Raw genomic sequence first — 27,591 nt, forward strand, 5'->3', positions numbered from 1 at the left:
TGCGGTTGTCGAATTTTGCTGCACCCTGTAGTCGCCGGTATCTGACAGTGGGTCCAATTACGCTGCGGTGTATCGTACGCAGTGACCTCCTGCCTTGCTAGTGGGTGACAATCCGCCTCGAGTGCTGCCTGTAGGGGCGCCACTGAAATCCCCCTAGCGGCCCGTTTCGAAACTAGCCGCGGGAGTCGCCGTCCCACTACCCAGTGTCACCGCTGCTTTTGGGGCACGTTCGAGACTGAGATTTACCGTTTGCATGCGTTTGAACAACGGATTACTGTGGAGAAATCGCTCTATTCGCAAATGTGGTGTGTTTAGGGGAGGGTAAACTTTTCTGGTGCGATGTTAGTGTGCTACATTCGGTCTGTATGAGCGCCAGGTGCGTGCCACAGACCAATGTCGCGAAGCCGGCATATGCATGGAACTGATTGTAATTGCACTGCCCTGAAATTTGCTAACAGTGTCTCCGTAAGCAGCGTTTCCTCTGATGGTCATGCGATGCCTATACACCATGATGTAAATCTGTTTTGTGCGCTTATATACCCCAGCGGAGCATTCCTACCTGACAGCACGCTAGTGACATTGCTAACATAACACCTCGGATATTGATCACTATCTTAGACAACCAATTTGGCATACATTTCACGAAAATTCTACAAGATAAGTACGGTAAACAATGCAAAAGTATACCTGGGGGTCCGCACCCGAGAGAGAATTTAATGCTGGGTCGTCTTGTCTTGAGATGAGTGCCTGCAAACAATCATCGTCTGCTACAGATATCCTCCGCGACCACCGCATCGACGGGCTTATAAAGCAAGCCACGTCCGACACTAAACGCGTCTTCGAAACATTACCATACGACACAGGGAGCCTGCAGAAATTAGCACAAACTTAAATCAGATGGCCTTATCCAATACCACAGCTCCCAGCGACACCTTTTATCATTGTGAACTCCCTGCCCTGTACTTCGAAAAATGCGTCCACCGAGTGATCAGCTGCGCGTTGAACTCGAAAAACAAAAGGAAACTGAACGCGCAGCTTGCGTGTGGGATTATTAAAACGTTCATCCGTTGATTTCGCTCTGCATTTGTGCACAACGAGAGTTATACGAGTCCCCCCCCCCCCCCATCTCTTGCGAAATATCAGTGCGTTTCGCATCCAATTGGTCTAAAGGGCACTACCTTGCCAAGTTTCGACAAACGTTTTTAGCATTTCTGAAGCTGCACGGGTCTTTTTTTTATTCCCAACTGAGCTGTTCTTTCTACCGGACTTGGAAGATCATTTTTTCCCCGTGGTCTCATTAAATTTTCTTGGTCCTTGCTATAAAACGTGAGTGGGCACGTATGTAACTAACCACAGCCTTGGAATACATCCCATAAAAGGCACAAGTTATTGTCAGGTATTGAGTAATCCCATCCCCGAAACATATTTTTCTACGATGAATGTGTATATTTGCTATAAAGCCACATTCGTTGTCCGCGCTACAAAACAATACACACCTCTCTGTGCCAGTATCAGGTCTAAACGACTCGACAATAGATTTCACTTGTGCCTGGTGTATTCGGGGATGACCGTGGTGATAAAGAGCGGCCTAGAAGCGCGCAGTACCGCGTCACAGGATAGCTCTTGTTGGTCTTCGAGCACTCTACCACGACACAGCTGTTTTTTGAAGTGCCCTAAGCGTACCATTTGCTTAAACATCACCATAACAAGTGGTTTAGGGTGCGGAAGGGCAAAAATAAGCGAAAGAGAACCAAAAGCCTGCATGAGCCCAAATGAGCCACGCAGCTGTGCTCCCGTAAGCGCCGCGGATAAGCGGCGCAGGCGACGCAGCCATCGCGAAGCTCGAGGCGTATACTCTTCAAGCTGCGTTTGTAGTGGGCCCTCTGACGCGATCGGTTCTTCTGGAGGAAATGGGGAACTTCGTTAGGATACAAATAATCCAGAACAAGTTGTATTGTGAGCACGGGCAGCAGAATTTTCGCCTGCTTTCCCTCGAGACTCTATCTGTGGCAACTGCAGAGTACCATCACGGTGAAAGGCCCGGCACTACAAAATGACTATCCGAAAGTACGTGTCTTGAGTGAGCATCAACTGGAAAGCTTCCTTTTTCTTTTTGAGGGGAGGGTGAGGGGTAGCGGGGTTGAGTACCGCCATTTCAGCTGCACCATTCGAATAATAGCGACGTGGGCTGGAAATGACGTGGGTAACATAAAACTGGTGAAGGAAATATTTGAATTCCGCACTGCTAAATAACGGGGTCCGTCACCACTGCAATGGGGTAAGCCGGGATAGGATCAGTCCTCGGCCCTTTATGATTTCAGTAAGTGCTCCGTGATGCCTTGCAGTCCATGTAATAAAAAAATATCAGAAGTGAACGGTCACGGCACACTGTTGTCCGATCAGGTTCATGTCCACAATCTCCAAAGGCAAATTGGTAACTTCATGGTTCGACAATGGTATTATAGTGAGCCGAGGGGGAGTAGATTTACACAGACTGCAATGACTGCACATATGCTCTATTTCTGTTCTTATAGTAGCCCGGAACAGAGCGGTACTTGTTCATGCCTCCATTTTATTTTCCAATTCAGAATGGGGAGCGTAAGGAGGGCCAAATGTGTTCGGCGATCGTGAACGAGGCATAACTACTTTGGATAAATTCAACAAGCTTGCCGATGCCATCGACCATCATATAAGAAGAAAAAAATGAAGTTACATTTGTTGATGTTAATCTCTGCATGGATAACAATAGCTATCCATAGCCTACTACTCCCTCGCTTTATAAGTTGTCTACGCTTCGAGATTCTTGGGAACGTTTATCCAATTACGCTGGAGCAACTCCTGCTGGCGTAGGTGCCAAACGCACAAAAGGAAAGCTCACACAGTTCACGCCGTTTTGTGATGCCTCGTGTATTGATAATCGATTCGGTTTGTTCTGAAGGTTAAACAATTAAGAACAACGAGCATTTGGTTCGCTTACTCGGCCGTACGAGAATGATTTGAGTGAGTTCAGGACCAATCCCAGCAAGGCACTGTCAGCGCAAACATCGAGGCTGGACGGACCTTGGAAGTTTGTTCCTTCATCAAGAGCGAAAATGGATCCAGCATGCACGCTTGATGAGTCGAGATTGTAGTCCTAACTACTCTTCGGATCCGACCAACCAGATGGGTAGGTGGCAGTCCCGGGTGCCCCTTGATTGTGCGGCGTATTGAGGTTCGTATTCTTCCTCCGCCAGGCCGAGGCGCTTCAGAAGCCCTAATGACGACCAAGACCTGACGAGGCCTGGCCCGCCTGCGCGCAAGAAACGCGATGGGCTTAGAAGGGTCGACGCATCGATTGGAAGCAGTGACCCTTCAGTGAACGCATTGCTGCTATTTTCCGATCCTTGCTTCCGCCGCACGTAAATAGCACCGCGTACGAGATGAGCACTGCGCACGGAGACAAACGCAGAAAAAAGGAAATGTTAACAAAATGCTTAAGAGCTTGTAAGAAGCATCCCAGTAAAGGGTACGGCTGTTCGGATGAAATGGCGCCTGGACGTCTGATGGCGGTGATTCTTCTCTCTGAAGCCGCATCGATGCACTCTGAAGCATTAGCCGACGGCCGGAAAGGGGTGAAAAAAGTCTTTAGGAGAATGGGAGGGGCAATGCGGGAAATATTGTAAGCAAATGATAAAAAGAGCTGAAAAAAGTTTCAAGAAAGCAGCGAGACATCGGTAAAGAAAGAAAGAAAGAGAGATATAAAGAAAAAAAGGAGGATCAAAAGAGAGAGCATGCAACTGCTGGCTACTTATGCATATCAATATTCTTGAAAACCGCAGGGTACAGGCGGGTGATGATTGAAGGGTATTTTGACAACACGTTAAGTACAAAAATAGAAATCTCCAGAAATTGAGCCAGTTGTTCAATGCATAATATTCTTATGCCGCTTGTGTAGAGTGTGAGTTGTTTACAGCCAAATATGGCTATGCGTCGCGAAAGGCGTTGTATTATTTCATTCTTTTTAAGCTTGCTTTCGTTTCTTTTCTCCAGTTATATAAATTTATACCAATATAGCGATGAAGTGCCTTTACTTCACTGATTGTTTTCTTTTAGCGAAGATGCAAGGCGTACTGCAGAGCTGGTTCATTTACGCAATTTTTATGCGTATTTTAAATGCTCTGTTTATTCTTCGGTTTCCGGGGGAGACTTATAAGATTAATATTTTTGGATTGGAAAAGACTTTATAATGAATATTTTTAATTTTATCCGATAATTTTAGTGAAAACTTTATTTTTTCTATTTTTCTTACTTTTTGATTTTTAATAATCCTGTCCATCTAATAATCTCAGTTTGCGCTAACATAACTACTAAAGGGGGAACTTCCGCCAAACCTGTATTTTGGGGGAAATGAAGGGCGTTACGCGGTCCGGGCTCAGGAGGGTACTCGGCGAAGAATGCTACGCATTAATATAGATGAAAAGAGAGTAGAGGATGCTGTAAGCATTCCCTTGGGTGTGTTTTAATGCGAAACCTCTAGTTAATTTGGTGGCCCGAAAATATGGCTTCGTGGCTGAGAGATCGCCGTCAAAATAGCCGAAAGATGGCGCACAGTATGGCGGACGAGTGAAAAAAAAAAAAAGATTCAAACCAACTAAATTTCCTGGCATGATGTCAGAATGCGTAAGCCTCAATTCTAGCTGAGTTCTGAACGCTGATGTCCTTCTGGGTGCGTTGATGTCGCTGCCGGTAGCCGCAACCGATGAACAGAGTTATAGCCGAAAACCGCATAGCCTTGCTTTTACAATTTCGCAAGAAAGAAATAAGCAAATATTTAAATTTATTTGGAGTGTTTTTAGCAACAACCGTTATAGTCCAGACAATTTTCAGCAAGCCTTCTGTGAGGGCTCTGAAAATTCCTTGTACATTACTTCTTATGAACAAGTATGCTTAATTACAATGCTTATGATGCCTATCCGACGCTATAATAACCGCACTTTACATTGCGATTCGAAGAATAGCAGGGGGTAGAGAAAATGCACTGTCGCTTACTGATTTGTCGCTGGCACCCGTGGTGAGAATGCATGCGTGTGATTTTAAACGAAAGGTATAGCGATGCTGACCACTGAACGAGATCTGCCAGTTTATTTGGTTAGGGACGATGTGACCATCGAATTCTACTTTGGGGCAAATAAAAACGTGAAATTAAAGCAACCTTCTAGCAACAATTGCTGCATTTATTTCCAGAATTTATTGGCTGGGCCTTTCGAGTCCTAAGCAATTTGTGTATACAGCCCAGTGTATGCATTGTTCGATCATAACGGCATCGCGAGAACTGAATTAACCACTTTGTTGGGAATGAGTATCCCACCGCTGCCACCACTGTTGGGAATGACTATCCCACCGCTGCCACCACTGTTGGGACTGGGCCCTCTCACCGCAGCCTCCAACTGTTGCGACTGGCCATCCGAGCGCAGTCAGAGGTGCAGCGGCGTTGCCTTGCTCCGTCCGCTATCGACGCGGCACAGAGCAGAGCGAAGAAGTTCTCGAGCCGACGAAAACTTAAAGTAACATTTATATACAGTATGTACAGGGTAAGCAAACGTTACATGACTCGCACAAAGGCGACAGCACCCTTTCACTCGGTGCCTCCGAAGAGACTGGTGCCGGAGAGAAGCCGCCGAGGAAAAGCCGACGATGAGAGCCTCCGGACTTCTTTTATACCCCGGGAAGTTCGTTGGGGCCCCGAGAAGTTCGAATAGCTCCAGTCAGGGCTCTCGCTGCCTGAAGTTTGAATTCCGACGAATGGTAGCGAAGCGGTGAGTCAGCTGCGCCGCCAATGGGGAAAGGGAGGGCGATGCGCCCGCCGTCTCCGTGACCTCGCCTCCGGGCGTAGCGACATGCCCTTGTTTGGTCGTTCTCCGATGCGGGATTCGGCCGCGCCGCAGCGTTCTGGGATGCGGGTTTCGGCCGCGCCGCAGCGTTCTGAGATGCAGGATTCGGCCGCGCCGCAGCGACGAAAGGGAGAGGCGTGACTCAGCCTCGCTGTCGGCGCGTCGCCTCGTGCAACGCCTTTGGGCCAGGCGCTCTGGCACAACAACTTTCGTCTGTGAAATCCAACAGAACCATGACGCTGACTCGGGTAGTGCATATACCATCAGTGTTACTGCAAGAATTATCCTCAAGGTGCCTTTAATAGCTTCTAGAACACCGGGAGGAAGATAATTAGAACATACTGTTTGTTACCAGAACGAGCCACTACAAGTTCACCAGTTTGAAAAAAAACATCTGGCGATTCCTAATGCATGAAAGGATAAACACAGTTGCACGTGTTAATTGAATAGCTTCCGGCTAGATTTGCAACCGGTTATTCTTTGACCTTTTTTTTTTCTACTACAACTTAAAAGGATCGAGTAAAAGGACGTCCTACGACAGCGAGGAGAAAAAAAAAGCGGTTATATTCATCACAGAAAATTATCTATTAATGGCACAAAGCAACAACTTTCTGTAAGTAAGAAATTGACAACCTATACTCATTGTAACCCCTTATCGTCGGTATCGACAAAGAATTCTAATTATGTTGAGGGCACGGTCTGCGAAAACTTACAGCGCGGAAAGCAATATGACAAAGGAGGGGTGACTGGACGCGCTCGTCCTGTTGTCCTTCCTTTGTGTAGGACAACAGGACGTGTAAAAACTTCGCGCTGCTAGTTATTACAGTATGAACCCGCTTGCCCAAAAATGTGTTTTACCAGATGACAAGGATGTGCGCGCGGCACTTTTCCCCTGACCGCCAGCTAAAAAACACACTGCATTTGTACAACGCGCTGCGACAAAGCCGCGGAATCAGAAAAGGAAATCTTCCAAGATCGGGTCCTTGATACATGCACGACAAGGCGAAAAGACCACTGTTTAAAACACAATGTGCGCGTGTTCGAAAGATCTGATTTCGCGGAAATTCTTCTCCCTTAATGCCGCCGCAAAGCTGTTTGGACGGGCTCGAATTTTTGTTTCTAGGCTTCGTCGAGACCGCCGCCGGTGCCTTGTTTGTCCGCGAGCAATGTTTATGGAAAGGAAGCATTACTGCCGCGGCGAAATCGATGAGGGCTTTCTCCGTGGAGCCGCTCTCGTCGCCTTACCGAATCAGTTGAGAAATAGATTAGCGTTCGCAAGTCGGCTGCAGACTTTGACCGATCGTTGGTCCCCTTCCCGCAAATATTTCATCCGGGACCGGCTGCCGGTGAATGCCGCGCCTCGACAAAGACGTAACAATAGGCTGAGCACTAAGGCGCCGACGTACAATAAAGATACTGGTTTTTGTTGTTCAAGCCATATAAGTATCAGATGTGTTACATTATGTAACTACGTTAAAATAAATAGGTCTAGCCGCTAATAACACCCGCAGTATCTGCTCCTCAAAGTAAGCAGAGGACACGCTTGCCAGATTTTGTTCCCTTACAAGACCTTTTTATTTAACTGGTAAGCTGCACTGCTATCGCAACTTTGTAGATAGCAAACTGCTATCCGCCTGAGCTGAGTTGGCAAATAGCCTAATTGATTCAGTAGATGCAATCCTTGGTCAGGGACATCTCACTCGCACGGAATATGTATCAGTGAACATTTTAATAATAACGAAAACTTGGCCTGCACTATGAAGAAATTAATAAAATGAAATGAAACGAACTCGTAAGGCTTCAAAAAAAAATTGTCAGTTGAACGAGCTGGTTAATATTCAAAATTTAGTTGGCCAAACACGTGACACAAAGAGAAGGAAAGACGAGACAGCGCTGTGCTAACAGCTAGTTCATTTTGTGAGAGAGAGAGGGGGAAAGAGATAGAGAGAACAATTTTTTATAAGTCTGCGGATGTCAGCCGAGCTAAGATATCTAGTTTGCTCCGCGAGATGGATGTGGGGACGATGATAATGAAATTGGGAGGATGTTGAAGATTTTGATGAGTAAAAAAGATAGACGTGTTCTCGCACTTCAGAGACCTCATTATCATCCTCGTCTTCAGCTTACTCCGGTCACTGCAGAGTGAAGGCCTCTCCCATTGACTTCCAACAGGTTCTGTCCTGCGCCGCTCGAGTCCACTGACGGCCGCCGAATTTCCGTATTGTATCCCTCTATCGTATTATTAGCCTTCCCCTTCTTCTAGATCCATCTCTTGGTATTCCTTTTTTTTTAGTTTAGATACCTACGTGATGCAAAATTATCTTGTAAAATATAGATTTTTTTTCAAACGGCCTAGGGGGGAGGAACTCACAGCCGCCTGCGAAAGCATCCGACATGATCCGCCACGAAAACATGCAGACACTAAACTCAAAGCTCCCTCCCTAGCTTCAGGGCTGACTTCCTGTCCCACAACTTCCCGGCCCCATCATCCCCCGCCCAGCTTCCAGGTGACCCGTAAGCCACACGAATGGTTGCAAAAGACGATCTTCGACGCCGAACGCGTGCTTTCATACCTCCGTGTTCTGTTCTCCTCCATCTCAACCTTACCAGGACGGAGGAGGTTGTACTACAAAGGATCCGGTCGGGGGTGGCTTTTACTCCTGCACGCACTAGGGGATGGAAAGAATACTACCGAAGGCACGTCAAATGTCTAACATGCTCTGATGAAACCGTTCCGGCAGACCTTCACCACCTATTATAGACATACCCTGGAACTAGGGACATTCGGAGGAAATGTCAGATGACAGCAGGCCTTAATTAACGACAAGACGCCCATTACCAACGGTGGCTCCAGGGCCTTGTCTACAGTTATTTGTTGGACTTTATCCGGGAGGCTAACCTAGTTTCCTGGATATAGATCGAGCTCACTTAATGTCTACTAAGCCTTGAGGCTATTAAATATATCGCAAAAAGAACAACAACAAGCGTAAGTCGACAAAAGTTGACAAATCTGCCAAAACAATCAAAACAAAATTGTTAAAACTGTCAAGACAAAACGAAGGATGTTGATAAAATGGCCTAAAACATTATTCAGGCCAAGGGTTGTGCAATAATGCTAGGACACCAATAGCTCTGGCCCTAAAATAAAGCGACCTTGAAGGCCATAGTACGGGACCGTGTTGCGTGCGTTGTTTTCAGACTTAGCACACGACATTTCCGTCAGATAAAAACCTTACAGCTATGGTGTCCAGCAAATCGTAATTTTTCGTGTCTGCAGTTCAAAATACCAAGAAACATGCCGAGCGCACGAACGGAAGTGCGGGCTTGCGGTGCCAGCCCGGCAGTTAACAAAACCAAGAAAATGTCGAGCGCTCGTAAGTGCGTGCATCGCGGCGACCGCCCAGAGAACCCAGCGCACATTTGTCAAGCCAGCCATACCCACTTAGGGAGATCGGCCAAAATTGGCCAAAAAAAGAGAAAAATCTCCAGCGTTCGCTGCAATCATGGCAACACTTGCTCGGAACGAGAAAAACACGTCATGGCGTAGGCGCCTGCAAGGCGATGTCCAATAATTATCCCTTCCGCAAAAATGAAAGCGCACGCTTATAGCAACAATGATAGAGTAAAGGTCGTTGCGGCAGCGAAGAAGAAGCAAATCGGCTGCAATCGTGCACTTAAACTTTCGTGATGGTCGTGAAGGTTGTGTGCAGCTTCGCTATCTTCAAGTCTTACGCGAAACGTTTTTATATTAGATCGTTCGGCGTTGCTTCCTTTCGCATCGTTTCTTGTCGTCGGTTTTTAAGTGACGAATGCAGCTCCTATATAAGCAAAGAAGTTCACCAGCTACTAGCAGCAGTAGCACCGTTCATAAATGTCAAAATTGCTTGCGCGAATGAAACTTCAGGCTGATCTAAGAGGAAACACAAATAGATAATCCTAATTAAATTAAAGTGACTACATCTGGTGTTTAAAAAATAAAAGAAGGCGTTAAAGGCCATAAAGACAAAATACAAGTTTGATTCATTAAAAGCACTGTTTTGTACCAATAACAACGATGCAATTCGATCACGAACTTCAAACAAATAATCGAGATTTTAAGGATGTAGCAGTGGCCACACCCCAGTCACCTTGCGGCGATTTCTCTCTGACGTAATAGAATCTACTTTATACTGACTATCCTCCATTTGCCAGTCCTGGACGTTCCTCAGGCAGTCCGAGGACTGCCTTCTGGCCGAAAGCCCCATAGCAATACATGAGAAAATCGAGCTTCGTATCGCGTCTCGGGCATTCCACGGACGATTCGCGACTGATAATCGAGGAGGCCTATTGTGGGGCCTCCAATGCCAACGGCCAGCTGGCACAGTGATAAATTTGTTTTTAGTGAAGACCCATATCACGTCACTCCTGTCTATATTACTTCGCTGTAGCGCGAAATTTGAAATTTTCGCAATATTTCTTGCTTTTTTTGGTGGCAAAAACGTCCTTTGTAGCTGGAATAGAGCCGAAAGAGTTACCAAAGGCTAGTTTTTTTTTTTCAAATAAAACAAAGTTGTAATCTGTCCTTATGACCCCCTTAACGAATATGAATTATATTGGGCTGCCACACGCCGGCCGCCAGTAACACCTTGAAGAGCACCCCTGAGGTGCCACCTAGTACGCCTAGTTTAACCGCAAAAAAAAAGGGAAAAAAACATCCTGCCGCGCTTCTTTCACCGCAGACGAGCTGGGGGTACCTCATGTTTCCTATCCCTTGGGCTACGGCCCATCCGCCGATTGGTGTGCCACATGGTTTGGCAGTTTGTTCCTTATAGCCACCACCGAGTCCACGCAGTTTTATTGTTTTTTATTTGCCCATGCAAACCCGTGTAATTGCTTTAACATTCTTCGACGTGAGTTGAGGATCACGGAAATGAACTTATACTACTCATATCATCCACACTCATCTCTTAAACGAGACAACTGTCACTCGCAGCGTTTAACTCAACGAGATGCATCTACTGAAAATTCCCGGAGGTATGCCTCGCCAGTTTTAATAAGGGCTATTGAAAAGAAAAAAAGGATGCCTAATTGTAGATTCAACGTGCACATCTTGCGTTAAATACGAGAGCGCCATCTAGTACAAGTGGTCCTGTTTATGTCAGTGTCGATCCGCGCTCCTGTCGGCATGGTGGCGCCGTCTCATGGCGATTGATCGTTATTCCTCGGACAGAGCCCTCCATCGCTTCCCCAGAGGGAGCGCTGTATTCGCCATGGACCGATCAATCTTTTCAAACTCTGGCACTGCGCTTTTCCCTGCCGTTTCTCCTTGAGTCGCGCGGGTGTTAGGTCGCGTCAACAGGGGGCGTGCCTTGATTACCTGTTTGGTTCAAGCGGAGGGAATTAATTTGAAAGGACACGACGTTCCTCATCCCTTTAGTGCCCCTTCTTTATGCGAAATCATTATGTGGCTTTTAAAGGGAAGACGTGGCGTTTTGAGCACAAGTCGCTACCGAAACTCGCCCGCCGTCAATGAACCATAAAATGTACGGCAAATATGATAATCGTACCGATGAGCTCGCGGTGGCACCCAAGTGACTTAACCACTATACTACACCGATGCCTCATGGAACGTGGATCTTGAGGTAATTTAAATATTAACGAAAGCCGTTAAAAGAAGATAGAAAACACCAAACGGGCACTCGTCCTTCGTGGCTATACAGAGCGAAGAGGGAAACCATATTGCGTTCGCATTTACAACGTGTAAACGGGCTTAAATGCCACGATGAATTTTTATTGCGCTCATACGTGCTTTCGCTTTTTGGGGGCTTATAAAAAGCCAACACAGTTGTGTTGGCTGTACGGGAACGATGCAAAACCTAAAATGTACGTTCTGTGCAGCCAACCGTAGCGTAAATTGGAGGCTTGTCCAGCTGAGTGTGCATTCTACCGGTGTTATCGTAAAACTGTGTAGGCTTGAGGTGGCGTTGTTGCGTAAGTGCATTTGAAGTGGCAAAGTGCTCTTTGCAGGCATATTTGCAGCCCATAGTCTGCATGTAAATTGAGCATTGCCATTAAAAACAAACTCAAGAAATGAATTATAGGGTAAAAAAATGCTCTGACTACTACTACACTCCGTAATGCCACATTTGAGCGCAGCACGAGCTGCAGTCTTCTCGGCCACGGCGCATATCTGCTGCGTCTCAGGAAGTGATCACGTGATCAGTGAACGCACGGCGGCGCACGCTACTCTGCTGTTATCGTGCAGTGCGTCGCCGCCGCCGGCCAGCATGTTGCAAATCTTGTTTGAGCCTCTCGCGCAAATGTCACGTGGTTTGGATTAGCGGTGAACAAAACAGCGTTTGGGGAGGGGGAAGACCGGGAGGGTGTGCTCCTTGTGAGGCGAGGAGGGAAACCGGAGTGAGGGGAGGCAGTGAGAAGGCAATTGCTGCACCTGCCACCCTCGTCCTCGCCCTTCAATAGACGCTCCTCTCGCCGTGAAACCCAGGTAACGGCTGCCGGAGGGCTGTGCTCTAAAATAACTGACTTGGAGTTACGCTAAGTCTGGCTGAAAATAGGTGTATTCAAGGTTCGCACTATCCACAGCCGCGAACAGCAATGTGAGCGTGAATGCTTTCACACGCAAAGCAAGGGCTACGTATCCGCCTGTAGAGGGTACTTTGCCACTCAAGCTGTCGTTGTGAAACAAAGCCAACTTTAGCCGAACGGGTTGTAAGTTGGGAGCACAGACGGGCACTTAACTGGACAGATAATACGGAAAAAGCGCAGAATAAGCAGGTAAACTAAATATACATTCAAGCAGTGAATCAATCTATCTAAAAAAATCTTAACAGATCAAAATGTATGACGCTGCATTTAGTACCAGCATATTGCAATTGGTAACAATGAATAACTAATGAAGCGGTGAGTGAAATCAAATGTCTTTTTTTTACAGGTGCTATGGGTAGAATTGTTCCAGCTCCTACTGCTCCTCTGGTACCAGGCGACCCAAGTTCGGCCTGTCTACGGACTCAGTGCACGTAAGTGCAATCAATGAAGTTTTTCTTCTACTTCCTGTCTAAAGCAAGCTCCATAGTAAACTTTGGGGGGAAGCGTTGGTTAAACTGTCAGGGCGGGAAAATACGCCGTAGAAGTTACGAGAGTGACATATTTTTTTCATTAACGCGAAGCACACAGCTATGCGTACTGCACCGAAACATTCACATTCTCTGCAATTGTAGCGCACTTTTGGGAATTTTCCCGCCGACATTATTCCCCAAAATTTTCGCTCTGAGTTGGTGCGTGGTTTGTTTTTCAAGAAGATATCGGCTAGCGTCAGTAGAAGAATGATCTTGCCAGGTACTTACCTGAACTTACAGAACCATTCAGTTTTCGACAAAGCTGAAGTCAAATGCTTTTCTTTTTCTTGTTTGCAAATAACTATGGAACAGTATAAACGGGCTATCTCTTCATCTACATGCAGCACAACAAAAATATTCCAGGTGATCGTTTAAAAATGTCGGTTTCAGTAACATGAACAGACGTGAATTGCATTCATTTTGCTTTAGCGTTGAGAAGCATAGCCAGGAAACAGAAGGGAGCTTGTAACAATATTACTTTGAGTTTTTTCTTTCGATCTTATTGTAAACAAACTAGATATAACTATAATTCTGCATCACTGGTGTACCACTGGCCGACAGAGGAAATATAAATAAACACAAGAGTCAACATTTTTCCACAATAATATTTTTTCAGCACATTAAAATGCTCACATTTTTCACTGTGTGGACAGCACGCGAAGCTAGAAATAACATGTCTTTCGATCGAAAACAATTAAAACAAAACTTTGGACATTAATAATTTCAAGTATGCCTCAGTGGCAACATTTTATTTGCCAGATGTCTTAATTATTTGCTCATTAATAAATCAGTAATTATTGCACAACGAGCTCTTTTTTTTTCGTTTATGGGCTTAGGGGATCCTTAGAATTTAGTCGAACACAGATAAAATATTTTTGTGCTTGAAAAGAAGAAGACGGGGCTGTGAGTGTTAATATATAATTCAGTAAACCTCCCTGACAAAGTATGCGCACTGCCTTTTGGTTTTTGCGAAATAAAATATAGAAAACATTTGTACTGATGTCCACGGTATTTTTCGCAACTTCTTCACGAGATGCTGATAATATGTACTATGTAATATGTACTGCTATTCTAGGCAATTCTGTGCACTGCCAAAATAAGGAAGTCTAAACTTCGTACATGATTGACAATCCAGCGCGCAGAAACACGGCACAAAAAGGAACGAGAGTTAGACAGGACAGGAAACACGGCACAAAAAGGAACTCTCGTTCCTTTTTGTGCCGTGTTTTCGCGCGCTGGATTGTCAATCATGAACATTCACCAACTCGCCCAAATCACAGTCCTCTAAACTTCGTAATTTAAACACAGATTTTTTTTAAATATTTCATTTCAATGCCACCAACATGCGTTTAGTGTATCGAATGGCCAATTATATTTAACTATTTTGTTATCTTCGCGAGGTTTTACATATTGGAATTAACAGCATTAGCTTATGGGCCATGAAGACAAAATACGTTTGTTTGATTCGAAAGAATTCGTGTTCTATAGTGCTCCCAGCGCTTGTCCGGAAGCAAATGATGCTTTATTCAGTGTTTAATTAATTAATTTAGGTTAAAAGTTTGATTCTCCCGCCAAATCGTGTGTTTTAGCGACGTCTGCAACGACATCGTGAGAATGGATCTTCCAGCTAAACTCGGTGGGAAGCGGAGACTTCTTCACCTTTAGTCAATATAGATGGCGCCACCATACCGCATGCGACCGTTTTCTGCCTTTGGTTTGTTTTTGACTGTATTTGTACCCGGCTTGTTTTTGTTCAGGGCTAAAATAATCGTTTTGTAAAACATGGTGCGTGCTCGACAATTATGGTCCCGTAAGACGCCGTCACTTACGCCAATCGGCCAGTGTCGTCTGAGACAACCCCAAAGAGCCGCAGTGCTGTGCAGCTAAAACAAGCATAGTGCGCGTAGTACCAACTGCAGTACGCATAGGTACTTCTATGTTTATGTGTGCTTTCGTAACTTCCAGTGTTCATCCCACCATTCTTACTACTATAAAAAGAATGTGCCCTAAATTTAAGCGCAAATAGCTTGTTCGGCAAGCTTATAAGCTCTGCCTAATTTGTGTTTGCTTTAGCCGGCCTCAGCCGATCGCAGAGCTGGTGCGTATGACATCATAGGTTCTGTTGCGGGAAATGAGCTAGTGGGTCGCATGGCCATTCCCTTTTTTTTCTAATTCTATAGTTTATTTGAGTGACGTTTACGTTACGAATGGTGTCAGTAAGATTCTAACGAGGCAATCTTTCGAACGAACCAAACTTGTGTTTTGTGTGCATGACCCCTTTAAGTTGGGTGTAATTTCAGCTCTTTAAATAAAGCTACAAATTTTCCTTGTAAACACGCTTCAAGACGCCTTGTCCATAAACTTTAATTCTGAATCTCCGCATGCAGCACATAAAATAATGCGTAGCTTATTGTATTCAGCATCCCCTCTTAACGCCCCGGAACAGGCCCCGTTGTTTTGCCCCCAACTTCGTTACGGGTCGTTTACTACCGCACGTAGCATCAGCTTCCTTCGCCGCACTGCTCGGCCTGGCTCTATTTCCATAAGATGGCCGATGCTCGTAAACGAGCCAGGCATGAAAGTGCCACGTGCTGTGGTCGTTTCCTCTACGCGCAGACTGCCGCTGCGTGACGTTCGACGACATGTACGGCAAGGAGTACGGCGTCTTCACGTCTCCCAACTACCCGGTGCCGTACGAAGAGAACATCGAGTGCGTCCTCTTCCGCTTCATCGGCAGCCCCGATCAGATTGTGCGCATCTCCTTCGAAGAGTTCGACGTGCAGCGGAGCAACCTGGAGTGAGTAAAGTCGCGTTCCTTTTTACTTCGCGAGGGAGGAGTCCACGAAATAGAACAATCGATGTAGCTTCTCCGCTGGGCAGCTTGGAAAGTTGTCGAACGTTTCAGGCGTCGAAAACGCCATGGCTAATGTGTTTGTATGAGCAGGAAAAGGGTGGTTTATACTGCGAATGAAAACGGAATAGCCAGAAAGTTGTAATGCAGAGTGGTGATCTGTAAAGCCCGATCTACATGGGGCGAATTTTGCTTGTGAATTCGCAGCTGCGGCGCCGCTCGTGCACCAAAACAATATATTTTCGTTGCCGTGGCGAATTTCCAAATGTTTGGAAGAGTTGAACAAATCTTGTGAACGCCACTTAGCATTTGGCAGTATGTCGCAGCAGTGAAAATAGCAAAATAAATTGTTTTGCCGCACGGGCGGCGCCACGACTGTGAATTCGCAGGCGAACTTCGCCCCATGTAGAACGGGCTTAACAGGCCTAGCCGCCTACCAAAAGGTTAAGCATGACAGACTTGTGTTGTAGCAATGGCACTTGTAGTTTTAGGGGCGAAGCTCCTAAAGCCATGGGTCTGTCCATCCCTTGTGTCTCGTGGTACGTGACCGCCGCATGCTTTCGGAGATGTCGCAAAGTGGGCCGCGTTGCACGCGCAAGAACCGGCTGCAACCGGCAGCGCAAACTCGGCACCGGGAGCGCGCTTTGTTGCACAATTTTTATCTTTTCATTTTTTTGGAAATATTTGCGCGAGGTTGCTTGTTTAGGTAGGCCTTTCCAATTTTAAGGACATTTGTAGGTTTTTAAATTTTTCCTAACGTTATTTTTACTCACTCATTCTTGTTCATTATGTATTTTTATTTTTACGCCTACTGTTTTTTGCGCTTCTTCGTCATGCGACTTGGGCTGACCATGCGGTTGGGCGAAATGATAACGTATGCATGCGTGTGTTTGTTTTGTAGGGAAGGGGCAACAAAGGCCAAAGGGCACCAGTACAATGGTTCAATCATGTAATGTTTGGTGTTCTTAGTAAAATAGTGTGATAAATGTGATGGGCTTGTAACTTTGTAACTGGTTAGTGTGAGGTTGTATAAACCCTTCATTTAAAATACAAATGTGGAAATAGCACAAATGATGATGGTAGAGTGTAAAGAATGATGGTACGCCCAAAGCTTTTCTGCACTCTGAGGGGATAAACAAAAAGATATCCATTGTACCCCCAGTGTAACAGAGTGGATACCGAAAGACGGGATGGAATAGGGGAGGGCCGTTAACTCTGTGGAGGAATGTATTAAAAGTAGCGAGTAAAAAAATGAAGGAAGCTCACACTAGCGCGTAAGAATTGAAGGTTGCGAAGCTGTACGCAACCTTCACGACCTTCAGGAAGGTTTAAGTCCTGATTGCAGCCGATTTGCTTCTTGTTCGCTGCCGCAACCACCTTTACTCCATCGTTGTTGCTATAAGTGTGAGCTTCTTTCATTTTTTTGAAGTGATAATTATTAGACATCGCCCTGGAGGGGCCTACGCCATGACGTGTACTGCTCGTTACGAGCAAGTGTTGCCACGATTACGGCGAATGATGAATTTTTGGGGGGTCGATTTTGGCTAGTCTTCCTCAGTGGATATGCTTGGCTTGACAAACGTGTGCCGGGGACGCTGGGCGGTCGCCGCGACGCACGCACACACGAGTGGTAGGCATTTTCTTGGTTTTCTTAACCTCTTGCTTCCTTCCTTCCTTCCTTCCTTTCTTTCTTTCTGTCTTTCTTTTTTCCTTTCTTTCTTTCTTTCGTTCTTTCTTTCTTTCTTCGTGCTCGGAAATTTTTTGGTATTTTTAACTGCAAACACGAACAATCACGATTTGGTAAACGGCTTCGCTGTTAAAAAAGATTTGAGAGCGCAGGACAGGGGCGGTTGGAGGTCAGTGGAAGGGGAGGCCTTCATCTTGCAGTGGACCCAACTAGGATAATGATGATGATGATGACGAAGACGTCGACGACGATGGTGATGATGATCTTCCTTTGAAACTTAGCCGGGGAACTGATCTTAGCGTTTGTTCTTTCCCCCTTGCAGGTGCGTGTATGGTGACTATGTGAAGCTCTTCCTGCACCTGGACAAAGAAGAAGCGGTGAACAATCGGAGCCCGTACAATTCAATCCTGTGCGGCAAGATCAACGACATCGAGCAGACCCACTACTCATCCGGGCACGCGCTCATCTTCGAGTTTCACTCCGACTGGCGCCAGGGAAACAACTCCGGCTTCAGGGGAACCTACAGGTTTCTCAGCAAGCGTAAGCGGTCTTGCATCCCCTCCCCTAAAGAATGTACGGAGACTTTAAGAACTCGTAAAAGAAAACTAGGAATGGGAATTAAAATTTAGGCTTTCGCCCATTAAAGTTACCTACGCTATGTTATTCTGGAGGGCTTCAGATCAATTTCGACTGCCGGGGTTCCTAAAAGGGTGCCGAAGTTACGTATACAAGGGCGTTCTTTTTCAAGCCGCAGTTAAAAACAGTCATCGCGGCTGCCAATCTAACCCAATCACTTTGCGCTTAGTTGCCTAGCGCGTTATCCACGGCTTTAATGAACCGCACTTTAGGAGTTCCTTGCGTATCTTCCTCAACCTGGATCTTTCCGCAATTTTTCGGAGAAAAGCGGGGCTGTGATCAGGCGTTTGTTTTACCTCCCTAGCGCCAAGAAAAGAACGCCACACTCAATAGGCAGGAAGCCCTACAGATGCGAGTCTTCAGCAATATTCCATTCAACTGATTGGCTTACAACTAAACAGAGGTGTAACATAAATCAGAAGGCAATAAAGCCTATAAAAATGGTTAGGCCTTACGGACAAAAATAGAGGGGTCACAAATTACTGTTATTGTATTTGTGGCGGCGGTATAAATCCAAGTGGTATTCCGTATGCTCTAAAGTGCCCCTCCTGTGGCGATGTCTCCATTGAAACATGATGCATTAATGCACATATTTCAACTATTCTGTGTTTCTTTACTTTTTTACATAAAACCCGGATAAGTTGCAGTTAAATAATAAAAAAACATGGCTTCCAATGGCTGGTGATTAACATTGAACTAACCCATCGAATAGGTAACAAAAAGTGCGTCATAGTAAGACTTGCAAATTTCCTACCAAAGCAGTAGTTCACGGCGAACAATCGACGGACAAGCGGGCATTCGAAATCAGTTTTTGTTTGTGTGAGCATGCTTCCTGAATTGTCTACCCTCGTAACATTGGTCGAAGTAGGGACACGGGCTGCGCATTGAATATTATTCCTTAAAATCAAGCCCGCGGACGTGATGCTTGTTCCCAGTGAACCCCGCGTTACAACCGCTTTAAAACTTTTATGGTTTTGTCCTCGACGTGTTTACTGTCTGAAGGATGAAACACAATGCGCGGTGCATTGCTGCTAAAGACGCCCCACATGCAAAAAGTTCATGCCATTAAAAATGGAACCAAGTGCAGTGTTTGTTTACAGTCTGTTTATACGTTACAAAAACATAACTTGGGAATATTTGCGTGTTTGATAAATTTTTTATAAGCTTTGTTAGATAAATTGTCTTTTCCTGATTTGTAGATCACACCAATGCATCATAAGAGACGTTTTTAAGTGAACAGACTAAGGTATCAGGCAATGCAATAGCTAACAAACATTTACCGTTTTACCCCTTTATTCTTCCTTATAAAAGGCATCGTGTCGTCTTTGTTCACACCAAATTGTCCAGGCCTTACAGAGACTTACAGGTATTTCGTGCGTCTATATGACCGATTTTTGAATGCTTAACCAACCCCTCTTTAGAGGTTCGTCCCGTTGGCTGCACCGCAACGCAATAGACAGGAAAGGTTAACGCTGAGCGTGAAACGAAAAACAAATCTTCCGCCATAGTGCAGGACTCGCGCACTTTCGGAATTGCACTGTTTTATTCGTGTAAACGCTTCATTGGAAAAGTAGTAACTTGAACTTGAAACAGGCGCACCTGTTGCCAGTCAATTCACATGCGTATGCGCTCTCACTCAAGTGTCACTTAGGGCCACATAGAGAGAGAAAAAGAGATGTGTTTTTTTTTATGCATGAGATGGGTTTTGAAGGGAATACGCCTTGAACAACCTTTCTTAGCCGTCGGCTAGAATTTAATTATACAAGAAATTCTAGCTTTCCGAATCGCTGAAGCCGCCCAATTGGACGGCTTCAGCCACCCAGGCGGTTGTGAGACTGTTTTCGCCCTCGTGGCGGGTGCTGGGAACATCGAATAGTGTTACAGAATACCAAAGTGTACAGAGTTTTCGCTCTCTCCCTCTTCTTCCCCCCCGGTCCTTAACCCTGCAGGCCAGTTCGAGACGGACGGCCAGCCCCTGGCCGACTCCCGGTGCAGCTTCGTCATGGACAGCGGCAACCGCAGCACGGGCCGCTTCTTCTCTCCCCAGTACCCGAGCTCGTATCCTCGCGACATCAAGTGCGCCTACAGCTTCCTGGGACGCGAGAACGAACGCGTCAAGGTGCTCTTCGAGCAGGTGCGCCTGCAGAGGGGAGACTTCAGGTGCGCACTTTGATCACTACAAGCAAGGATTTTGCTTCTTACATATTCGTGTTTAGAAGCGGAGGTCGTTTTGTCCGCTGGGTTGGTTATCAGCTCGCTTTTATATTGGATAATGGAAGTGTTTGTTTTCCTTTGCTTATTTGAACAGTCGCATTCTAAGTACAACACGTTCATACATACCTACGAGCTCATGCTGAATTGGAAGGTACCTATGCTGACGTTTGCAACAATTTTAACAGCGTTTCCGTTATTGTGACTGCATCTCATACGGACTTTTTTTTAAGTTGTGTTAATCTTGTCATTTCTCTTAACACAGTTGTTTCCCGCTTTGGATGGGAGGGGGGAGTACACTGGAGCACAGTTTTGATTCATATATAAATTAATAAATAATTAATTGCGTTTCTGGAGGCTTGCTTCGGGTCAGGACGTGACCTTCCCGCATGTGCATTCACACTCGCACCGCGATGATGATCGACAGCCTTTATTGCAGAAGAGAGAGAGAGGGAGAGAGAGAGAGAAACATTTATTTGGGAATGAGTGGCTGAGATTCGGCTACGGGCGAGCCCCTTGGCCCAGGGCCCCAGTTTCTTCCGCTCCTCTCCAGGCTCGAAGGACCAAGTCACTCTGAACCCCAGGGTCGGGCCATTAGGGGAAAGAGGGAGGGTTAGATAGGGGAAAATCTCTAGGCGGAAGCAGCTTGGATCTTCTGAACATTTCTGTTTCTGTTTTTTTCCCGACTTCGGCAGCTGCTTCAACAGTCCGGACGTGATCCTGGTGCACGACGGCCGGGACGGCAGCGCGCCCGTCATCGGGCAGCTGTGCAACCGCAACGTGTGGGTCGAGATGATGTCCACCGGGCCGGACCTGTACGTGACCTTCAGCGCGCAGAGCCACTTCCCGGGACGCGGCTTCATGGCCAAGTACTTCTTCTCCGAGACGCCCTACAACGGCACGCTCGACCAGCTCGTCTCCATCGGTGAGTGGCGTCCGCTTTAGAAAAAAAAAAGGTTTCAGCAGCATTACCGCCAGTGAGTATCGCGAAACCATACTTTCCATCAGGCGTACACTTCGGGAACCGCGCGGTCTTCGCACAAGCCGCTTAGCGACGATGCGCAGGAAGCCTGCTTTTCGGCACCCCCGTCGAGCCTCCATCGTTAAGAGAGACAGGACAGAAGGCGGGTTGTCGATGCCGAGATAGGCCTTGTGACAGAAACCTACTGCTCCAAACAAGCCATTTAAATGTTCTGGTTGTAGCTCTGAAAGAATCGTTGAAGCGATATGTAGGATTTTCAATGCGGTCTTTATGTTACTCTCGTCTCCCAGAACCCCGATATAATTGAGAAAAACCCATCCATATTTGGAAGAACTATACCTGGGAAATACAAAGTGAGGGACGCATAGGGAAGCTTTCAACAACCTCTTCAAGCCGCACAGATCGTAATTCGTTCCGCGGGTCTTTCTCAAGCCTGTGTCTTAAAAAAGGCATTATTTACCTACGTTGAAGTATTCTTGCGTCGGAACAGTTGTTCTTTGGGCTCAAACATCTCGTAGCCTTTTAACACGGCATGAAGATATAACATTTCATTCTCTGCATGGCGGGCCAATATTGAAAACGGGCTCTGGTTAAATGATGACAGTCACGTATATTTTAAAGACCCAGAGCTACACAGCTTGACGAAGAGCGGTGGTTATTGTAGCAAAAACAGGAAGCTTCTCCCCAACCAGCTGCCGAAATAATAAAGTTTTTTAGGCTGCTGTTTGAGGAGAAGCTTCCCGTTTGCCTAAAAAAAAAACTTTATTTTAAGCTAGCATTGTTCCTCACCTGGCGGTCAACCAAACAACTTTGACTGCTCTATAATTGTCATCTTTTATATTTCACGATTACATAAACCATGGTATCGTATACTCACGTTTGTACCAAAAGCATCCTGAACACACAGAGAACAATTTTAGCGTATGGTAGAGTGAAAATACTGAAAACGCGATTTTTTAGAACTGCAAATCTTCTAGTGTTAGATAAATACTTGTTAGAGTGTTTATTCAGCCTACAGTAGCGAAAGTATTAATGAAATTTGTGTGTTCTGTTGATTTGTTTGATTAACACGGGGTCTGACTAAGACGTGATTACCTCGTGTAGTGTTTGTATTGAGTGTTTCCGCGGAAAATACATCTGTTAACTTTGGAAAAACGTGAACTACATATGCGCGAACTTCTTTTCTTGTTCGCAGAGCCGCAGAAGAGCCCGGACGGCAGCCCGTTCAACAAACAAGGTTGGTATGCACGTGACATTTCAAACGTTCCGGTGCACGTACCCGCGCTAGAATTCGTCCTTTCCATCCCCGCTGGTCAACCACTTTTCAGATCCCGTTTCTTTGACAGCACTTCTTCACAGTTTGTACGAGCGTATACCTTGACCATCACGGTTTTATTCCGCCTCTGAAATTTTACCTACAAGCATACGAGTTCATAAGTTTTATTTTTGCACATTTTAGTGTCCTCACACAATGGTTTACTCGTAAAAGAAGTACGTCGCCATCTGCGCTGGGCAAAGCCTGCAATGATGAAGGGGTTTTTGTAGGCGCTCGTGTATTCTGACATTCCGAAGTGCTTTAAACCTGCTGAATATACTACTTTGTGGCACCTACAGTCATTCACAGGCTTAGCTGCAACATCATATTCTACCGTAGCCTGGAATAGCTCACACTTTCTGACGTAAAACTGCGCAAACCAGTGTGGAGGACGTGAGGACCACCTTTTACTTCACAGCAGTGCAAAAGTTATGACTAAATTCCCTTACGCTAAGAAAGGAGAAGGCGGCAAGTGAGGAAAGCGTCGCTCCAGCTAAGATGGTGGGCGACTGTACGATAAGCGAGTCTATGACGTAAGAAATTACACGCATTTAGATGTCAACCGAGACGGATCAGTGGTTTGCGAAGCGTGGGAAATTAATTTACTGTTTAGAGTCTCTGTATGAGCCTCCGCATTTTATGCAAAAGATGAGCAATGATGATGATTACGACGACTACGAAGACGACGATGACGGCGATGATCTTCATGATGACGCTGATTCAGTAGCCTCGCCTTCGTCAGGCACGCGCGTGCCAAATGAACTCCCGTGCTGACTGACTGACTTACTGTCTGACTGAACAACCTTTATTGAGAAAAAATAACGCCATATCCACGGAATGAATGATGATAAGTGGGGCGAAGCTCGAGAGGGGGAGATCATCAGTAACCGTAACTCTCCCGTGAAAGTTCGCCCATTACATCATTAAGAAAGACGTAAGACCGTGTGCGTACATTCTACAAATCAACTTTTATTTTCGGAGTCAATGCTCCCAGGCCCAGACCTGGTGAAAGACCCCGCGCCATCGAGGACTACCCCGCACCTCCACCACAATTTGTCACGTAGGATGGGACACAACGGTAAAGAAAGAACTTTTATTTAGGGCGAACTTGTGCCCGAACAAGACGAGAGGAAACGAGTAAAGGTCCTTGCGTCTCGTTCGATCTCCGAGAACGACTGCCTGCGTTCGTGGCGTGATCTCTTGCGTGATCTCCCCCTCGCTGTGCACGTGCGCTCGCGCCTCCGTTGGCGAACACAGACAAGCTCGCGCTCCCGGTGCCGAATTTGCGCTGCCGGTTGCAGCCGGTTCTTGCGCGTGCAACGCGGCCCACTTTGCGACATCTCCGAAAGCATGCGGCGGTCACGTACCACGAGACACAAGGGATGAACAGACCCATGGCTTTAGGAGCTTCGCCCCTAAAAGGAAGAGGGGGGAGGGGATAAGGGATAGAAAGGTGCGGAGGGCATAGTTGGAACCCTAAATTTAGGGCCCCAGCATCGAATGCTCCTGTCTTTGCTCTCTCCAGCAGGTTGAGCGGTCCTGTAGAGCGGCGCTTGCGAGAAATGGAGGGATGGAAAAACATTTTTTATAGAGTTAAAGGAGGAGGGGGAATTTGGAAGGGCAGCAAAAAAGGGTTCACAACTAGAACCCGAGGTCACCGGCTCCAGATGGAACGGCTCCTGCCTTCGCACTCTCGATGACTAAACGCTCATCGTGGAGGAACGAGCTGGCCAGGGCCGCCTGCCATGTGTTTTGAAACCAAGGCGCCACCTGCCGCCCGGAAGAGAAGCAATCGATCGTGATGGTTGCGCGCAACGGCAATGCGCGGCGCTGCCGCATCGCTGCCAGTTAGCAGCGTGGCTAAGAGAAATCGAGGAGAGGTTTCAGCCTGGACTGAGAGGGTCGCGTACTGATGATTCTAAAAAAGCAGCTAAATCTTTGAACTAGTTGCCCTGCCTGACGCTAACGCGCAGAAGGTTTCGCGAAACGTGGAAACACTTTTGGGTGGAGCGCATTTTTTTTTTAACTGCAACCGCTTCAACTAACGCTGACGCACTATGGTTCATTCGCTTCCTGAACAGAATGCAAGAATTGGTAGCGCATCGAAAAGTAATCAGCGTGTGGCTTGTACTTCACTGGAATTGAACATGCGGTTCATTGTACTTTCAGCGCCACCTCTGGGAATCTTTAGGCGCCAGTAGTATCCGAACTCAATGTGTTCCACATTAATTAGAAGGAGCCCTTGCTCCACCAGGAATCGAGCTGACACAGCGGTGCCCTACACCTTCTTTTATAAAAGCACATAATTTATTTCATTGTATCATTGGGATTATTTCCAGACGTCCTACTCAATTCATGGTCCTAACGTCAGTTTTTGTCAACAATATTTTTGGTGACTGTACCTTATGAAAGAAAATATTCGTAGTAATTGACTGGTACGTCAATGTGACCCTCTGGACGTTCCGTCTTGGAGTAATCAATCGCTTACTAAATTTAACACAAATGCAACGTAATGAGAATTTCTCGCAAACAAAGTAACGTCAGTCCTCATGCTTTCATGTTCTGTCATGACGCGTCGACAAATCTTGATCCCCCCCCCCCCCCCCCCTATACCACGATGTTACGTCATCCACATCTAGGTGTGCACTTAGGTGTACCCCAAAAACACCCGCGGCAAACACGCTGACCGTGTAACTAACAACACCAAATGCGGGCGTGGCGTTTTCGCGCCTCGATTTTTTTAGCACCCCATACCTATATAGTTATTTCGTCGGCGCAAAACCTTCGTAAGGTCGAAACTCGAATACGCCTAAATGATTAGGGACCCTCATTCATCAATTATTCCTACATCGATTCAAAAGGCTTTGAATCCTTCTGTTCAGTTTACTGTTGCCAATTGTTCTCGCATAGCAAGAGTATCCTCAATGAAAACAAACCTAAACATCCCAGATCTGGCCAGTTCGATGAGAAATTGTCCACCCTGCTTGTCTGTTCTGAAACATACGAAACAAATCTTGGTATCAAGCATTCGCTTTCTACCCGCCATACAATACCTCTCGACTTGATCACTAGCTTGTCCCCTTTCAAGAAACATGTACTTGAACCTTCGTAAAAGTCGACGGAGAGCCCGAATCCAAGCCAATCTACGGCAGTAGCCGTGGGCGCGGCCATGTCGGCCGGTGTAACCATAGAGTTAATACTACTGGTGTAACGTCGTTCGGCATGGCTGGCCTTTTACAACGCGTTTCTCCCCGTAGCCTTCGCCGGTGACCGTGCACATTGGCGAGCGCCGGCGAGGCTCGACGGGCGAATTTGACAATTTTTTTCGAGGGTTGCTATGAATGGCGGCTTGTCGTCCAACTATACTCGGTTGCAACTTAAGAACGGCAACGGACGTTGCCGCTGTGCCTCACCACCGCGGCCGGATGTTACTCAGCGCGGCACAAGTAGGGTGTTACTGGGAGTATTTTGAGCAGGGCACGAGCCGTTTCCGTGATTTTCGGACTTAATATGCTTATAAACTGCCGCAGCGACGACAAGAAAACTACGTGAGAAAAGGCAGACGACGTAACGCATTCATAGCAATCTCCTTTTAAAACGCACGCGCCCGTTGACATCCGGGTCCGTTGCTTAGGCGGAGTGATACCGTACATGAGCTATTGCCATTCTTAACTTGTTCCCGGGTATAGGTATGGTGTGCTAACGTTCAGTGATTTCTGCGTCACAAGAAATACGACATAAAGGTTGTTTGAGCGCTGTTTTGATTGGCGTTCGTCGCCTAGTTTCCTGTTCCTGCGTTTCAACCGAATAAAGCTGTCCGAAGGTTTTAGTTCTTTTTCTATTTCTACGCAACAAAATAAAAGCTTAAGGGATGTAAAATCGTGTAATAAAACACAATAATGGATGTATTAATAATGCTCTAAAGCTTGCTTTGAAAGCTTTCCTTTCCGGCCTTGGCTAAAATGGTTGGCCCTGGACCCACTATATTGTGAACATGAAAGGCTGTAAAAAACAAAAAAACCCTACATGGGCGGGGAAGTTGTATATTACTCCTTTGCCGTTTCTTCGTGTTTCGACGTGCGATGAAAAAGCTGCAGCGCTCAGCGTTACAATTGTCAGCTGACTTACAGCTGACGCGGTCTGCCTTGTATACCTGTTCCCCCTTATCAGCTGTTGCCTGTTCGGTATGCGCTAATTTGCGGCTATGGAAACTCACGTTGAAACTGCCATTTGGCGCATACAGTGGACGGAAAAGTCGCATATGCGTTTCTATTAAAGGAGCCATGAAGAGAAAATGCAAGTTGGTTTTATTCGAAAGATTTCGTGTTTTATAGTTCCCCCAGCGCTTGTCCGGATATAAACGGTGCTTTATTCACTGAGAAATTAAACAATTTAGGTTAAAATTTTGATTTTCCCGCTCAATCGTGCGTTTTCGTGGTCCCAAGTGACATCACAGGAACCGACCGCTCTGCAGCCTAGAGTACCTTCATTCACGCATCCGCCGTACAGGGTAGAAACACGTATACGCTGGCGCCGCCATTTTCGGTTGCTCGCTAGCCGCCGAAGCAAGTCATTGTGTCAAAACCGCGCTAAAATTATCGCCGCAACGCGGTTTACTGAAGAAGTTTGAATCATATTGTCTGTTTCGCGTTGCTAGGTCTCGTGGGAAACGAAAAGAATAACGCGTTGAGCCCGTTGGCTCAATTGCGGCGGCACGGGACCGTTCAAAGGTTGTCTCCACCCTGTACAGCGGTGTTGGTTTGTTCCCGCGTTTCTTTACGTTCCGTAACCTAGATGGCGCCACCATACCGTGGCAAGCGTTTGGTTTGTTTTTGCCCGCATTTAAACCTGGCTTGTTTTTGTTCTGGGAGAAAATATTCGTTCCCTGAAACAGTGCTCGCTCGACAAATGGGGTCACGTAAGA

The 27,591-nt window shown here is 46.3% G+C and overlaps 1 protein-coding gene across 2 annotated transcripts in view; it reads left to right on the top strand.

Annotated features, from left to right (window-relative positions):
* LOC144152432 (suppressor of lurcher protein 1-like) overlaps positions 1-27,591 on the top strand; it is a 481,850-nt gene that overhangs the window by 236,151 nt on the left and 218,108 nt on the right. For both annotated transcript variants that reach the window (XM_077683699.1, XM_077683701.1), the window contains 6 exons: positions 12,802-12,886; positions 15,602-15,782; positions 17,846-18,063; positions 20,109-20,319; positions 21,066-21,295; positions 22,548-22,589. In XM_077683699.1, the coding sequence (XP_077539825.1) occupies positions 12,802-12,886; positions 15,602-15,782; positions 17,846-18,063; positions 20,109-20,319; positions 21,066-21,295; positions 22,548-22,589 (967 nt within the window). The remainder of the gene's footprint in view (positions 1-12,801; positions 12,887-15,601; positions 15,783-17,845; positions 18,064-20,108; positions 20,320-21,065; positions 21,296-22,547; positions 22,590-27,591) is intronic.

The sequence above is a fragment of the Haemaphysalis longicornis genome, unplaced genomic scaffold, assembly GCF_048455015.1.
Source record: "Haemaphysalis longicornis isolate Haplotype H1 unplaced genomic scaffold, Haemaphysalis longicornis Haplotype H1 scaffold_9, whole genome shotgun sequence".
NCBI classification, from domain to species: domain Eukaryota; kingdom Metazoa; phylum Arthropoda; class Arachnida; order Ixodida; family Ixodidae; genus Haemaphysalis; species Haemaphysalis longicornis.